The sequence below is a fragment of the Ctenocephalides felis genome, unplaced genomic scaffold (assembly GCF_003426905.1).
Source record: "Ctenocephalides felis isolate EL2017-DRISC unplaced genomic scaffold, ASM342690v1 CF-g0.4_SCAFFOLD_01492, whole genome shotgun sequence".
Classification (NCBI taxonomy): domain Eukaryota; kingdom Metazoa; phylum Arthropoda; class Insecta; order Siphonaptera; family Pulicidae; genus Ctenocephalides; species Ctenocephalides felis.
The window spans coordinates 21,376,530-21,394,191 of NW_020537646.1; the positions used below are offsets into that span (position 1 = coordinate 21,376,530).

At 27.6% G+C, this 17,662-nt stretch overlaps 2 protein-coding genes across 2 annotated transcripts in view; both read right to left on the reverse strand.

Moving 5' to 3' along the window:
- LOC113371012 (transient receptor potential-gamma protein) overlaps positions 1-14,188 on the reverse strand; it is a 228,335-nt gene extending 214,147 nt beyond the window's left edge. The window contains exons 1-2 of the mRNA XM_026611666.1: positions 14,079-14,188; positions 8,199-8,329 (exon numbers count right to left, since the gene is read on the reverse strand). Of these exons, the coding sequence (XP_026467451.1) occupies positions 8,199-8,329; positions 14,079-14,174 (227 nt within the window). The 5' untranslated portion in view covers positions 14,175-14,188. The remainder of the gene's footprint in view (positions 1-8,198; positions 8,330-14,078) is intronic.
- A 671-nt stretch (positions 14,189-14,859) lies between these two features.
- LOC113371013 overlaps positions 14,860-17,662 on the reverse strand; it is a 54,809-nt gene continuing 52,006 nt past the window's right edge. Inside the window, exon 4 of the mRNA XM_026611667.1 lies at positions 14,860-15,011. Within this exon, the coding sequence (XP_026467452.1) occupies positions 14,940-15,011 (72 nt within the window). The 3' untranslated portion in view covers positions 14,860-14,939. The remainder of the gene's footprint in view (positions 15,012-17,662) is intronic.

Sequence of the window (17,662 nt, forward strand, 5' to 3'; positions counted from 1 at the left end):
TAATATATCCAGTAAACCGGTGTGATTAATATAAGATTCAAATTAGAAAGTTGAACCTCGATTAACCAGACTAATTGTTGTCGATAGGCATCCGGATAACAAAAATCCGGATAAATCCAATGTATGAAGAATAATGATGTGTATTTATCAAAAATAACAAATACATACATAGATATCAATGAATAGAAAATCAATGTTTAATAAGAAATTAACATTTCCTTATGTATGTACCTATATATTTTCATCGATTATATTACATACATACTAAACTGCAGCATAAATCGCTCAAAAATTGGAATTGTAGTATGTACATATAACTCTGTCGCAGTTTGGATAATCAAGGAGGTTTGGATAATCAAGATTCTACTGTATCTTGAAATTTTTAAATAAATCATAAAAATCTTTTTTTTCAAAAAGCTTCTAAATTATAAATAAGGTTCTAAAAATGTAAAAGACGATTATAAATTTATTAACGTTCAATAATTGTAAATTAATTTATTTTATAATTATAAATAATATGTTAAAGTAACATTTATATAACGCAATCCTTTACAATCTAGATTAATTTATTTTCTAACGAGCCAGTTTTCTATTTTGCTACGCCATTGTACGGTGATGTAGCATGAGAATGAAAACATACATCGTCGTACGTATGTGTGAAACACTAATATTTTACCGAGCAAATTTATGCCGTTCATGTCATGTGTTCCGGAAAGCATCATATATTGTTTATTTGTTTTCTTTTGGTGGCGCGGGCTTTTTTGGCTGTGAATTTTAATGCTCCCACTTCCTACGTTTTAGTGTTGTGATAACCGCTAAATAAGTTTTACAAAGCGCTTCAAAAACATTGCTGCTTAAACGAGATGACTTGCCAAAACTGTTTAAAAGCAGTAACATGGATTTTGTCAATTTATTATCTGTATATTGTCTCATTATCAAATTAGCTATTTATATCTAGGCAAACAATTTCACGGAGAAATTTTATTAAAATACAATAAATTAAAATGGTAAACAAGCATGAATGAGAAAAAAATCTGATATAGGATGGAGTCGGTTTCAAGGGTCCGCGGGTAAAAAGGGTCGTCAGCAAAATCTCAAAAGCAAGCAACTTTATCAATTTTTAATAACAATATTTGAAAGTAGAGAAATAAAGATGTACAATCAGGAAAAATGTATCCGGAACTAAACGGCAATGTTTGAAAATCTATAATAAAAATATTTTCTTTTGTGGTTAGTTTTTTGTGGTTTTGAGCACTGTTGTTTTATTTACGAGACCATAATATATATTTTTAAGTGTACGTTATTCCATTATTTTATAAGCTAATTTTATGTTAGATTCAACAGATTTTTTATATAACCTCTATAAAAACTTACACCTGGGTAGGGTAAAAACGACCAATTATTGAACCAATTGAACTCTGGTCAAGGTGTAAACAATAAAAAATAGAAACTAAAAAAGTAAATTAAGTCAAAAAAGAAAATTGTAAGAGATAAGTTGATAAATAGCTATCCAAACTATGCTGAAGATTTCTGACAAATTACTTGATCAAGTTTATGTATAGTGTTATGTCTGTATCCATAAAATTTATATTTGTTGAATAATGTACCTATTATTTCGTAAAATTCCTTTAAAATTAAAAATGAAACATTGAACTCGTCTGCCCCATTTTACTCCGCCTCTAGGGTGAATAAAAGCAGGTAACTTTTTGAAAAAACAGCAAAAAGCACATTTTTATAATAATAAATTAGCTGAGAGATTTACTAAATATAGCCAGATAAATGTTTGTTTGATATGTGCTATTTATTATGGTATAATTGGTTTGGTGTTCACAATAAATTTGTTCAAAGTCAAATTGGACATTTGTGCCCCGCCCCACCCTACAAAGTTAGATTGCCGAATGCATTTAATTTTACCAAAATATCATGAGACCATAAGTTTTAATGTTAAGATAAAATTTGATAACAATTTACTAATTTAAAAATAATTGAATAATTTAATAATTTATTAACAATACATGAATTTCATAATTAATTTACGATTTAACACTATATTTATTTTTTGTGTAAACCTAATCCTTGTACAAAACAACCCGTAAATTCAAAACGAATGATTGTATTTGAATTTTAGAAATTATTGTATTTTATTACATAATTATTAGTATATTAATTATCTGCTATAATTGCATAGAATGATATATAAATTCTAGATTAAAGATGGAAAATTAAATTCAGCAAAACTGCGGATATTATGGAATTAATTTTAGTAATTATTATGATATTATATATTACATATATTATTTGCTATTCAAATATTAAATCAATATTAAATCCAAGAAAAGGTAATAGAATTACCTTTTAAGCAAAAAAATGCCTAACCATTTTCACTTTTTGCAATCAAAGCTTGTATTTGAATTTTAGAAATTATTGTATTTTATTATGTAATTATTATTATATTAATTGTCTATTATAATTGCATAGAATGATAGATGAATTCTAGATTAAAGATGAAAAATTAAATTCAGCAAAACTACGTATATTATGGAATTAATTTTAGTATTATTATGTAACAATTACAATATATTTAGTAGTATTATATAATAATTACAATATATTATGTGCTATTTAAATAATAAATCAATATTAAATCCAAGAAAAGTTAACAGAATTAAGCTTTAAGCAAAAAATACCTAAGCATCTTCACATTTTGCAATCAAATCATATTGAACAAAAACTCATATGTGTGTCCCTAGAAGGCTAGAATCTAGGGCTTCTAATGGGACTATAATAGTCATATATATTATAGTTCATTATTTTGGTGTATCTATTTTTTAAGTATCCCCATAGTGTCACAGGTACGCGACACCGCAACACGTAATGAGTTTGAACTCGCCTGGAATGACTTGTTAACGTGCGGCTAATCTTTTCGTGCGACGAGAAAACGGCAGCAGCTCATTATGAAGGGAACGCGAAATATAGCACACACGGATGCTGTTAATTGCAAAACTTCAGAAACGGTGTTAGTTACTTTAATGACGTGAAGTCCTCAAAACAAAATATTAGAATAAGAGCTAGGAATTATTTAATATTATATTATCCGCAAAAAGATCGGGAAGGATATCATCGACATTGGAATATATATTCAGGCAGGAAAGTTCCTAATTCATTTTATGCTTTACCATATACTTATATATAGATACATATTTTCATATATATATTTATATATATGATAAGACGAGGCGTAAAGGTCCAATTTGACTTTGAGCATTTATATTGTGAAAACCAAACCAATTATATTACAACAAATAGCACATAACAAACAATCAACTATCTGACTATGTTCAGTCACATTCCCAGCTATTTCATCATTGTAGAAAAGTGTTTATTTGCTGTTTTTTTTTTTTTAATTTGTCACTTGCTCCTTATTTCCCATTGGCGGGGTAAAATGAGACGGCGTATAGAATCAATGCCTTATTTTGACTTTGGAAGAGATTTTACTTAATAATATATAAATAACTACATTGTACAACCAATGGAAAATATAGATTACATTGGTACAGAACTAACACTGTATATAATCTTGATAACTCTTAGTAAATTTTTTTTAATTAATTTACTTGTTTAATTACAATTTTTTTTCTTTACACCTTTGCCAGGGTTAAAGTTTAGTTGGTCCTTTTTACCCCACCCAGGTGTAAGCTTTTATAAAGGTTAAATGAAAAAAACTGCTGAATCTAACTTAAAATACGCATTTTATAAAGCAATTAAATAAAGTATACGCAAAAATTATATTAAGGTCTCGTAAACTAAACCACAGTACTCACAACTAAAAAAACTAACAACGAAATAAAATAATTTTGTTATGGATTTTCAGACATTGACGGTTTTCTTTCGATAGCAACATTGTGTGAATTAATGTATTGTAATATTATGACTAATTATAAATCTTTTTTCCTCTACTATCAAATTATTGTTGAGATATCGATGGTGGACCTTTTTACCCGCGAACGTTTTAGCCTTGCTCTACCCTAAATATAATTTGTATCTAAAGTGATAACCTCTTAAGGTGCAAAATATACGCATGTACGTATATAAATATGCATTGAGATATATAAATAGTATTTTAGCATTATGAGTGAATTAACATTAATTATGTGAATATGTATAAACACAACTTTTTCACTAACTTCAATAAACAGTAATACAAGTTACAAACGACTGTGTTTTACCTCATAATCAGTGTGAATATGTAATTAATAGTATTAAAACATTTTATAAATGTAGTACATAGTACTGTTTAACATTTTTTATTAAAGTGTGTGCAAAAATGTTCGTTTTGATATTCATATTTACATAATTAATACATTTAAACAGAATGTATATTAATTTAAACCTGACAAATTCAAATGCACATCCTTTAGTGATATATGATGGTCAATTAAATTAATAGGGTCTACTGAATGATAGAATGCATCCATTCTATATAATTGCCAGGCGATAAAATTATTTGTACTAGTTGTATATGTTTTGAGCGATGGTTTTTAGTATCAATATGTATCTTTATAATAATATTTTACATAACTGAATTAAATAAAAATTATCAAAACAACTATGTGATTGATAATTGAATTAAATAAGTTAATTACATACCAAATTTAAATATAATATTTTTTATGTCATCGCATAAAAGATTCAATGTAGTTAAAAGGATGGATTTTAAAGCGTTATTAGAAACAAACTAAATAAAACAAAATTAAAATTTGATTATACAATTTCAAAAGACGTGGACATTTGGATTTTTTTAATTGATCTCTGAAAAATTGCTACTGGCACTTTCACTACTTTTCATGTTGGATATAAGGTTTCAAGTTAAAGAAAACATTTATGTTGCAAAAAAATAAACATGTCACAAGATAATTAAATAAATTTCACAAGTTTGAAACTTATATACTTATTAATGGTTTTACCAAAAATAGGTTAAAAAGTTGTTTCTAATCAATTTCCAAAATTGATTCTCTCAATGGCAACTCAAAAACTATACATTCCGAATACATTTTGAAAGATTTTGTTCTCTACAAATTAATAAATTATTTATTAATTAAGTACAGATAAATAGTTTTCCTAAATATGTAAAACCTATTCCAAAAAAAATATTTTTAAATACTGAAAAAATAATCTATATTTTATTTAGTCACAAAGTATGAATCTGACATATTACCTATCCTGCTAATACAAAACAGAATGTAAGCATTTATGAAAAAAACTGCATATGACAGGAGTTTTTTCCAAAACCCAATACAAAGCATCAATTTTTCAAAACAAAATGTATGGTTTCATAAAAAGTTAAATTTATTTAATTTTTATGAATTGCTTTTACGCTTGCAGCTAGAAACAATACTGCAAAATATTTATAGACTAGTTTTTAAAACTATTTTGTGAATTCATATCTCATTTATGTATTGATTCTCTGAATATATGAAATTGTTTTAACATTCGAATTTGAGAGATACATTTAAATATGCAAAAGGGACAAATAATTGAAACCGTGAAATACATGGTTTCAATATATTAATTATACATACAAATTAATAGTCAAGTCTGAACTATAGTTCTAACGGTGCTTCATTTATTTTATTTGCTTACTTATTTATTTAGATTTTTAGCAACTTTTATATGTCGTACGTATTAACACCTAATTGTTTTTATATGATTATATATATATGTAAATTGTCATTATACAAGAAGAATTAAGTGAAATTATGGATTTTTGTACTTAAAATGTTAAAATTAATAATAATCTTCTTAAATAATTTTAGAGGGTACTTTTCAATTAATATTGATACATAATCTAGATATAGACAAATTATTAATAAAATTCTTTACACCTTCAGATTGCCATCTCCTAATAATTGAAAGACGCAGACACAAATCTAACTTGTACATCCCATGTGACTGAATCTGCACATACAACAGATAAGAAGATTTGCCATCATTTTTATCAAAAGGTTATCTAAAAAAGTGAAACTCTTCGCTATAATTCAATTCCCAAAAATACTATCTCGGTCGAAAATTATACATATACCTACACAACTTAGATTTGTTCGTAAAGTGGAACATGAATGAGACCGGAGGCAATCTAGAATCTCTAGAGCGAACAATATAGTGTTGTTATCAAGTTTGTGACGGTACCTGGTGCTGTTATTGCGCTTAGATAATCTACTCTAAGACTTTACTAGGAACGATATGACATATTTATAGTCCATAAGAGGTAAACAACTATTGAATTAATTTTGCCATGGCGGTTCGAAGTCAAGGTAATATGAATTTAATAGGGTTTATCAAAATTTGTATAGTAAACATATGACATAAAATTACAAGGCTTTTTTGTAGCCCCGAGTCAAGACCCGAGCTTCAGACAATCTGATTCCAAAAAAATTAAAATATTTTTTCAAAGCATGATTGCAAACGCCTTTTCCAGGTATTACTGCATGAAGTTTTTACAAAATTGTACAAAAATATATATATTAAAAGATAGGACAACTATACGATTGCTTTCGACTACAGCTAAGGCGTTAGGGAGTAACATCACAGCAGTTAAAGCTCTACTAAAGGGTTAAGTTCCAATTGCTGTTAAAAATCAAATAAAAGTTCTTTATCAAATATTTATAGTTTCTCAAACTATATTAAGTAACGAATTCTTTGATAGTTTATCATTTACTCAACCAGTTATGCATTTTAAAAATTTAAAACAAATATTTGACTACTCTCAACTATTCTTTTTAATGCAAAAGTGACAAAAAACCGCATGATGACAAATATTTTCAAATGATATACTCAACATCAATGTGAAAAAGTTGATTAATATTACCATTAATAGTTGATATTAATGGTTGAATATTACCAATAAAATTACTACCTTTAAAACATTTCTATTGGATACAATGTGATGTAAGCAATGTAGATTAAATTCTACTCATAGTATAAGTAACATTAACTATAATTTTAGTAAATATATAGTTGCTTAAATAAATAATGCTCCTAAGAATAAATGTCGATCTCAAACGTAGTGGGTTGCAATATTTTTGTTTGAAACTAAGTAATATACCTTCTTTCAATAAATGAAATCTATATTTAATAGTTATTATTTTCTGTTATTGATCTAATTATTGATTCATTTATTTATATCACAAAAATGTGTAAATAAACAACATAAACATCACGATTTGAGATTTAGAAAATTTTTAAAATTGTAACGATAAAAATCGAAATTATGTCACGGCCTATTATTGCAAATTTACTGAATTTTTATAACTAAACACTTGTCGTAGACCCATAATATTTTACTATGTTTTCTAACACTATGGACCATCCTATTCTAATATTGTCTAGTTTCTAATTCTAAGTCGTAGTCTAATATTGTTTAATAAACATATGAACACATCGTATTCTAATATTGTCTAGGCCATGAATTCTACTAACCTCAACAAGTTTAACTAAAATCGTTAAAAAAATCAGCAATTAATTACGAAATAATGGACTGGCCGATCTATGCCAGAAATCGGTCCAGCATTTTTTTGCTAAATCATGTAGTGAAAAAATTGCGCTTATCTTTATCGGAAAAAGTAGCTCTGCCAATTGCTGTTAACGAGTTTTGAATAGCTTTCAAATTTTACAACTGTTTTTGAAAAAACGTAGACAAAAGGCACGTTATATTTTTAACTGTACAGGAGATTATCGAAGAGTGAAGCATGAAATATCATCAAAAAAGCGCATACCATCCAAACACACTAATAAAAGTTCTTTGTTGTTTTTGCAAAAACAAGTTCCCATCAGAAGACTGAAAGCAAAGTGACCGCAAGATTTAATAAATTGACAAGCAAGGTAAGGAAATTCCTCACAGGGAGCATTTCTAAATGCCATGTACCCAACAGCAAAGAACCTCATTGAACCAAAGGTTCAGATTAGTTATGAGAAATAAAAAAAAATTAACTTTGATGGTAAATATTAAAGTAACACGTCGATTCTTTCCGACATAAATTTTTCCTTCGGAAAGTTTATAAATTCTTGATATAATAATTCAAATTGGTCCTTCGTTAAATTCTGAATGAATAACTAAATTTAATCATTTACTTAGTATAATATGGGATTATTATTTTCTTTATAATCTGTATTGTTTTGTACATATAATAATTATCTCTTACCTCCTCGTGCTGGCCACATCTCCTCGTTCCACCGCCAACAAAAACTTCTTCTCGTCCAACGACAACTGTGCCATTTCCTGATGTGGCCGAACAACATTCTCCTCCTCCATCATTCCGTGAATGCTGTGACGCTGAGGAAAACAAACAACTCACATTTATTTTCATACTTCTTAAAGATCTGGTAAGTTATTATTGATTTATATTAATAATGAAAAATATTTGTCACTTTAGTAGGAATTTATTTTATTAACTTCCCGTAGGGTAAGTTATAGTAATCGCAAAAAAATCGAAAATGAAAATTTTTATATATCTTTACGTTTCAGAGGTTTCTGAACATTTTGGGATACCTTAGAAAAAATGGATGTATGTGTGTGTGTGTGTGTGTGTATGTATGTATGTGTGTGTATGTATGTGCGGATACAAATTTTCGTCGACGATTTCGGGAACACGGATGAACCGATTTGAATAATTCAAAAAACATTCGATTCGTATTGATAAGAAGACGTGCTGATTAGTTTTTGGCGAAGGCAGGTCTAGCCGTTCCAAAGATACGGGGCAAAAAGTGCCAGAAACGGTACATCCGTTTTTAAGAGAACGGAGCGTCCGATTTGAATAATTCAAAAAACATTTTACTTGTATTGACAAGATGAAGAATTGTTCCAATTTTCATGAAGGCAGGTCTAGCGGTTTCGGAGATCTAACGAAAAAAGTAAAAAAATGAGCCATTTGGCGGTCAAAAATGATCATTAGACATATGCACATCAAATTATCAGATATTTTATAGAAATTTTAACAATAAGTATACATTTTGTTAACATTCCTATGGGTTCCGTACCAATGCTTATGCGTTAGGCGGCGGCGCGCCACTTGCGCTGTGACAATTCGTCTCTATGCAGTTCAAGCAGTACGATTGCATTGAAAAAAAGTTCAGAATTTCCAAAATATGTCAAAATGAAGAAAACATTCATTTTTTTTTCAAATAAATTTTTTTTTTTCAAAATATGGTAATTTTTTATCAAATTTATAGTTTTTCAAAAATCTAATTTTTTCGAAGTAATTTTTTTTTTCAAAAATGTTAATCGTTTTTAAAAAAAATAATAATTTTGGGTACGGGAAGTTCCAGCAATTTGCCTTAAGGCACGATGCCCTAATTGCCTTAAGACAGAATTCCACTTACAGCTAGTTTTAGTTGTATTTCGTATCTTAGAAATTATTTGGAAAACACATACTTTAAGGAAATGTCATTTTAGTGGTAGATATTTTGTACCTTAGAAATTATTTGGAAAATACATAACTCAGGGAAATTGCATAGTTAATCATTAAATTATATCAATGACATATAGACCAATGATATAAAAAGTAAAAAGAATGAATAATCATTGCATATATGATTACTTGAATCAGCAATAAAATGGAAAAGGCATGACGAAGTAGTGTATTATATTCTTTGATTTTGAGTGAACGTTGAATTTATTATGAAAAAAATCTCAATTATTTGAATTTGCTTCATGTTACTTTATATTTGTTTCATTTAAACCTTTCTTGCACTGCGCCCTAAACACCGCTCTATTAAAAAAAATTGTTGCGTCTCCTTAATTTTTTGAACAATTTTATTTCATAAATATACTCAACTGATATTATCAGACTACAAATTAATATGCAATATTATGTAAAAATATGCATAAAATATAATTATTTAATTTTTATTTATTTTTTAATTGTTGCGCCGCATTTAATTTTTTCAATAATTTCATTTAATGAATTCTTAACTGATATTATCAGACTACAAATTAATATGTAATATTATGTAAAAATATGCATAAAATATAATTATTTATTGAACTAAAACTACTTTAGGCGCGACAAAGGCGCGTTTAGGCAAAGCAGATATTACAGCTGTTCAAAGAGTGCGATTATAACGCCAGCGAAAAAGTAAAAAAATACAAGCAGTCAATGAATGTATGTTAATTTTAATTACATGAAGTTCTTCAAACACGATTATTACATGATGAGTGAAGTTGCAAAAAAATATTTGTTTAGGTGTTGTTTAACATAATCCACTGTGTAAACAAAAATTATAGAATTTATTAATCAGCAATTACTTCATTTCTCTAATGAAGGTTTATTTCTAAATACTAATTACAATGACAAACCGATCATGTCATATTTGAAATGTGACTTTAATTACATTATTGTTATTAAATATTTAGATATTTTTAATGCTATTATAAATATATAATTTACAATTTATCATTATATTAATGTGTGTAATGGTTGGCACTAATAAATTCGTTCATAATGAGTGTTACCTTATTACTAATATACATTATTCAAAATTGTTATGTGATGTATTTGTTTTTACTTAACTTAAATTTGCTACTTTGTACAGTAGCAAATAAGTTTTACTTCAATCGCGTGTGATCCTCACTCTTTTTTGTTTATTTTTTATGTTAAGTCAAAACTTTTGGTTTATTTTCGAAAATAGTATTTTGAAAAGTGCTGTACGCGCCCTCCCCTGTAACAGCCAGGCGCCCCACAGGTTGAAAACTGCTGATATAATCGTTTTGTCAAACAAGTAAAAGAGCGACAGAAAATTTAACGCAAAAACCATAAACAAGAATAGGAAAAGATATTTCACTATTTATTTGTATGTATAATAAGTTGTCAAACCATGCTTAAAATGTTTAATGTAATAATGAAAGATATTTTTTATCCAAAAAGCTATGGAAAAGAGTTGATTAAAATAAAGATTATGTGTACTTTTTGACCAGCAATCACAACTATGTGTTCATAAGCTTTGGTGATGTCTTTAAACTAGTGTTAATCGAAGGTAAATAGGCAATAACCCAGTGGCTGTGCATTCAATTTGTTATGGGATTATTATTAGATTTTTTAATAATGTCTTGAGAAACTATATTTTCAAGTGAAATTCATATTAACACTGCTTGATACCAAGATGTCCAAAACGGCAATAGCGTATAGAGTCTTCAGTTGCAATACTAAAGTTTTGATTACTTCTCTAACTCCTTTCAATTACAAATAGTGGCAAAAATTATTGTATCTGAAAACAGCTGTAAAATGATTGATATTGCATATATTGATAAATGTAAAATTGAATCTTCTATTATTATGCAAGATATCCGATTCGCACATCATTTATTCTCTTTCAAACAAACATTTTCCATGATATATGGGAAAACATATTCTGCATTACCCGAACATAACAAATGGTAAACGCAATTGACCCGTGAAAGGCTTTGAACTTCTTGTATTTTTTCAACAATGGTGCATGAACAATGTATCCTGTCTCAGTAAAAATATAGTGGTCGCTATATAATCGATGGACGGATAGAATTTTCTCAATAGAATTCTATCCAGAAGGGTAGATCGAAAAGATCTGAGTTATACGTAAAAGCACAAGCACTTTATGAAAATCCGATATAAGGAACAGTGTGTTGCTTTTATCTAACATGGAAGTTATGCGATAGAAGATTTATCGTAAAAATATGTTTTCAATTTTTAAATGTCCAATACACTCGTAGTAACAGTATTAAACTGTCATGTTCAATCTGACTATAATAAGTTAAGGCAGAGCAATATTTATCGACACATTTTTATTGCTGTGAAGGAATTTATTTAGTCTAAATAAGCAACTGCAAAAGAAAAGGACTTATTTTAGAGCGAGTATTTCATTCTGAATAAATTTAATATTATTTCTTAAGTAATTGACATTCGGAATCTCTTTTATGCGGAAACAGTATGAGAAGCTATGTAGTATTTCGTAAAATTATACCAATAAATTTGAAAAAAAAACAAACATTTAAAAATTTGATAAAGTAAAATGTTTTACGTTAATATATGATAATAATATAATTAAATAATCGTGAGCTAGCTGGCTATCTAAGACTATTGCATGCAAACAAAAGTTGATAACTTTCATTTATAGATCATACAAAAAAGCACAGGGCAAAAGCTCAAAAATAATGTTTCTGAATAATAAATTGTTTCAAATAAAAAGTATATTTTTGTATTATATTTTTTGTATTATTTTTGTAAAATGATGAATTTCATTATAAAACAAATTAATTATGTATAAGCTGATTATAGAATATTTTAAATCTAGAAGATTAGAACAAATGTCTATGCGGTGAATAAGACGATTAGATAAAGGCAGTATCTTTTCTCTGATAGTTTCATAGATATCAATAATAATTTAATATAAATAAACCGTTGAAATTCATGGACGATAAAATTCAATTGGATTATACTCGAAGCTATAAAATGAATCGGTTTGATTTTTAATAAACTATACAACAATTCGATGAAATGGCGCATCATAATATAGAACTTTGCTTTGAAATACAACAAAACAAATCAAAGCAGACATCCAGTTGTTATTACACAACAAATTCTCTGATGCCGAAGTTGCAATGCACACAATTCGAATAGTAACTTTTTAATCAAGCCACACAGAACCGTGAAAATATTTTGCAACAAAACTTTTCAATGTTCAGAGAACATAACGTCAGGAGTTGTAGAACTAATACAACTCAATGGTTTTAACTTTAAACCAACTGACAAAAGTTTAATAAAGGGAATGCATGTTGTGTGTATAAGACATGTCAAACAAATTATGTTATTATAGTTTCCAACAATGCTCCGCACAAACTTTATAAAAAATGGAGTTTTTTAAGATTCACCAAAACATAACCGTTTTCTAAAGTATATCTAAAGAAATTAATGATGTTGTATCAGAGGTGCTCCCAGTGTTAATCTCACGTTATATGCAAAAAACTATCGTTTTTATTGTTATGGCAGACATAATATTTTTAAGTAACACCTTAAAAAATATGTTATTTATTTTGTCTTGAATATTTACTACTATTTTAAAGTTAAAATAAGTTGCAAACTAGTTTTTTCTGCAACTATGTTATTCATCGTAAATAAATATCTGCAAAAATCTACGAAAAAAAATTGGGTAAAATTAAAACTAAAGTAATGTTTTACATAGGATTTTATGTAATTTATATTTGCTGAGCTAAATTCATTTGTCGAAATCTGAGATAAAAAATAACCTTATGATAGATGAAGATACTATTATGAAACGGTTAAAATAAAACTTAGATTTTTTTCTACCATGACTTCTGTGACTAATTTTTATGAATGTAGAATTGTCAAATAATATGTTATTTTTTCATAAATAAATAACTTTATTTTTCGAATGTTTTCTATATTTTCGACTGTTTATGATGCATATATTCTCGTACATATAAAGTAGTATTATATGAATAAAATACATGCATATAGAAGTATGTGTATGTGGGTGGATATACAATAAAAATATGATTTTATCTGGAATTGACTGATAATTTTCCCGTTTTAGAATGCATATTCAATTTCATGTTATGAAGCTCGATGAATATGACTATGCATGCCAATTGAAATTGCTTTTCAGATGTCACGGATATTAAAAATAAAATTCTGACGAAGTACTTCAATTATAGTTTATCTAATGGATTTTGCTTGGCATTCTTATTTCCCGAAATTGCGTTTATTATTTTAAATGAAAAAAATAGTATTCAAATAAAATTCTACAAAAAATTTAAAAAGATATTATTAAATATTTTCTGAGAGTTTTAGAGATGTTAATCTTTATGTTATATTAAGTTTGCTATGATACAAATCTCAAAGTTATTCTCCAGATTAATTGTAGGCCTTTAAAACAGAATGCCACGTTGTACAAACCCAAATTTAATTAAGACAATAAAACATAAACGCAAAAGTAATGTGCTGGGTTTATTATTATTGTATGTATACTATCTAGCTAGAGATACACATAAAAGACACAACCGTATGCTATATCTAAACATGTATTCTTACCTTAACTTTTCTGTCCTCGTGCTTTTCCCCATAAACAGTGGGCGCCAATAGGCTTTGCGGGTACCCCGAATTACGGGGTGGCCCTGGAGGACCCATGTTGATTCGTAGTTCACCTGAAAAATATAATAATTATTAAAAAAAGGCTTGAAGTAGATTCACAGCGAAGTCACAATTCTTTAGTACATGAAATTAAAGAGAATTTTGTTACTACTTCGATGTTATATTTGCAAGTATGGTTTTTTTTATTGGTCAGTCAACTTTAATAAAGATTTGATCAAACATTATTATTATATTTCTGTATGTATTAAATCAAATAATTGTAATATGTTTATGCGTTTGGTAGCACAACTTTATCAAGAGCTCTTTATCTATGTATATTTAGCAGAAAAATATAATAATTCTAAATTTCAAAATAACATAAAAACCATAAAATTGTAATATTTCTTAAATAATACAATTTCATCAATTAGTTTTTCTCAATTTATTTGTTTTAAAATAGTGATAATCAAGCTTTTTGTTTAGGCATATTTAACAAAAAAAATATTTTTTAATAAAAAATAGAATAAAAACTCTTATAATATCTGGCGAATATTAAGAAACAAACGTTCGCAACTCATCGATTCGGCAAAAATATTTTCAATCGCACACAATGGTATTTTAAATATATGTATATTGATTAAATAACAATATATATATTAAATTTGACTATATCTTAGATCTTTTAATGCTGCCACGATACTGATTTAGTATTTTTCTCATGTAATGACTTGCCTGTGGACCTCATGGGCAAAGATGCCAAGCTATCGTTTTCGTCCTTGCTGGCATCCCATTGTTCGCCGTCCACAGTCTCACAGGATTCGCCTAAGTCGTCATCTTCGCAATCGTCAGCATCACAATCCTCGGCGGCTTCGTTTTCATCCTCCCCCGCGCTTTCTGAAAATAAAAAATACTGACATTAGCATATTGCAAACAACGTCAAAAATAAAATTAATAATAAATATTCTTCATATTTATAAGTAAATCAAAAGTATGTTTTCAAGATAAGCGAATTATATTCAATTTTATTGCTACATCTTTTTGGTAAGTACATATCCTATTTCGTCATGCAATGTAAGAATAATACGGTGGAGAGATCTTGTACTTTTAACCATCTTAATTGTGTGGGTAGTATGTCGTTTTGTATATAAATGCTTAATTTTCAAATTGAAGGAAAAAAGCAAAATAATAGCTTATCTTCCAAGAGATTAAATCTACTAATGTCACATCTGTATGATAAATCAATTGCAAACTTCGTTTTCATAAAAAAATCATTGTTAAAATTTGGGGTTTGGTAACCATCATTATATATAAACACACACAATATACATACATATATATATATATATATATATATATATACATATATATATATTTATATATATTAGATATAAGTGTGTGTGTATAAATCTATAAAGGTATAAAATCATACAAATTAACACAGAGTTCAAAAGTGTTATAGTAATTTATAAAATCAAAAGAATTTAATTATATCAATTAATCCATTCGACCATTCACAAAGGATCATATATCATAAAATTGCACATATGCACTCAAAAATTGTGGAATGAATCAATAGTTCAATCCGACTACTATTGATCTGCAGTGCCTTTTCAAATAAAAATCATTTAATCATTTAATATTTTTCATAACTATTATTTATATATTTTATACTCGTATGTCATTTTTACAAATATTATTTACAAATTGTCTAGATATAATATATAATTTACATGAGATTAAACCACATATTATGATTATTATCATTAGCATGATGTCTTTTTCAAAATTCCTTGTTGAATATGTAGATGCTTTTGCTATATTCTTAAGAGCTGACAATGTAATGTTATGTATTCAGTTATTCCTTATCACCATTAAATTTGTAAAACTTTATATACTAAACTTCAAAGTTATAATTGCATTTAAGTCCATATTCAAGAGTTGAATAAAATGGACATTGCAGCCTGCGAAACTAGGTTGAGACGATCTTTTCTGGCAATAAAGCATGAAAGAATATCAGAATAATATGAGAAAAGCTGAAGAAGCAAAACTTTCAACAATTTACTTCGTTTTGCGGACGACCTGTGAAAGGGTGTAGATATTGAATCACAAAGACCGCCGGACACTACGCGTGAAATAAGATTCTAGAAAGAACATTAGGTGAAAATCTATGGTCTATAAAAATATATAGAGCGCTGACGTAAATGAAAATGTTATAAAGCTATCCTTTGTTAACAGCATACATTGTGTCCGCGACGAGGTTATGGGAAGTCAATATAATAGAGATTTTAAAATGTGCCAATAAGATGATGGCAATAAAGATGAAAATTGTCAAGTGCGAATTTAATGTTTCCGCTGAACAATAATATCTTTTATTTTTCATAAAAAATCTGATCAATTAGGATACTGTTTAAATTTTATTACCGAGATTATTAAAACATAGCACCATTGTGTACAATGCACATCTTGACGATATTGAAAAATTAATATCAAATTCTTTATTATTACTAAAAATATACATGTTAGTCAATCAACCTGAAACAATATGTAATAATTAAAATAGATAAAACGAGAAAATTTTATACTGGATAGAAGTATGATTAAAAGTATACACTAATAATGTGCGTTTATTATTAAACCACTAACATTATCGCCCTTCCTTACAGATCAACTAAAATATTGTTCGTTATTTTTCTATTTGCAGAATATATTCGAAATAGAGATAAAACAGCTTCTCTCAATCGATAGACAAACTTCAAGATTATATAGTCTCTTAAAATAAACAACATCATTTTAAAGCATAGGTATTTTCAAGATTATGCCATGCACGTAAATATTTGAGAGAAACTCACTAATAAAGATTTTATCGTGTTTGGGTACGTATGCTCAAATGCGCTGTAAATCAGGCTATAAAATGAAATATTTTGCTAAAGTGACAATGAAACAACTTCCAGTCGAAATAATTGAATTTTTAAAATGAAATAAACTGAAATCTTGAAATTTTTGAAAACCGAAATGGATAATAACATCATAAAATGTAATAGAAATTAATAAATTTCTTTGTGCAAATCATTTGTGAAGTGTCAAAATCTTAGTATTTCATGTTATTTCTGTTATATACTCAAGCTAATTATTTAAACCTAAAATCTTAGTATCATGTTTTTCTCAATAACTTGTGATAAGACCCAAAAACCATTTATACGCGTCAACTATTGATAATATCAAACTTCCAAAGTGTTTTTTTGGTTGTGTTTTAGAGCTTTTTTCAAAGCTTTCAACCATTTTATAAGTTTTTTTGGTTGTGTTTTAGAGCATTTCTCAGAGCTTTCAACCATTTTATAAGTTTTTTTGTTGTGTTTTAGAGCTTTATTGCGAGCATTCAACCATTTTATAAGTTTTTTAGTTGTGTTTTAGAGCTTTTTCAGAGCTTTCAACCATTTTATAAGTTTTTTTGGTTGTGTTTTAGAAATTTTTTCAGAGCTTTCAACCATTTTATAAGTTTTTTTGGTTGTGTTTTAGAGTTTTTTTTCAGAGCTTTCAACCATCGC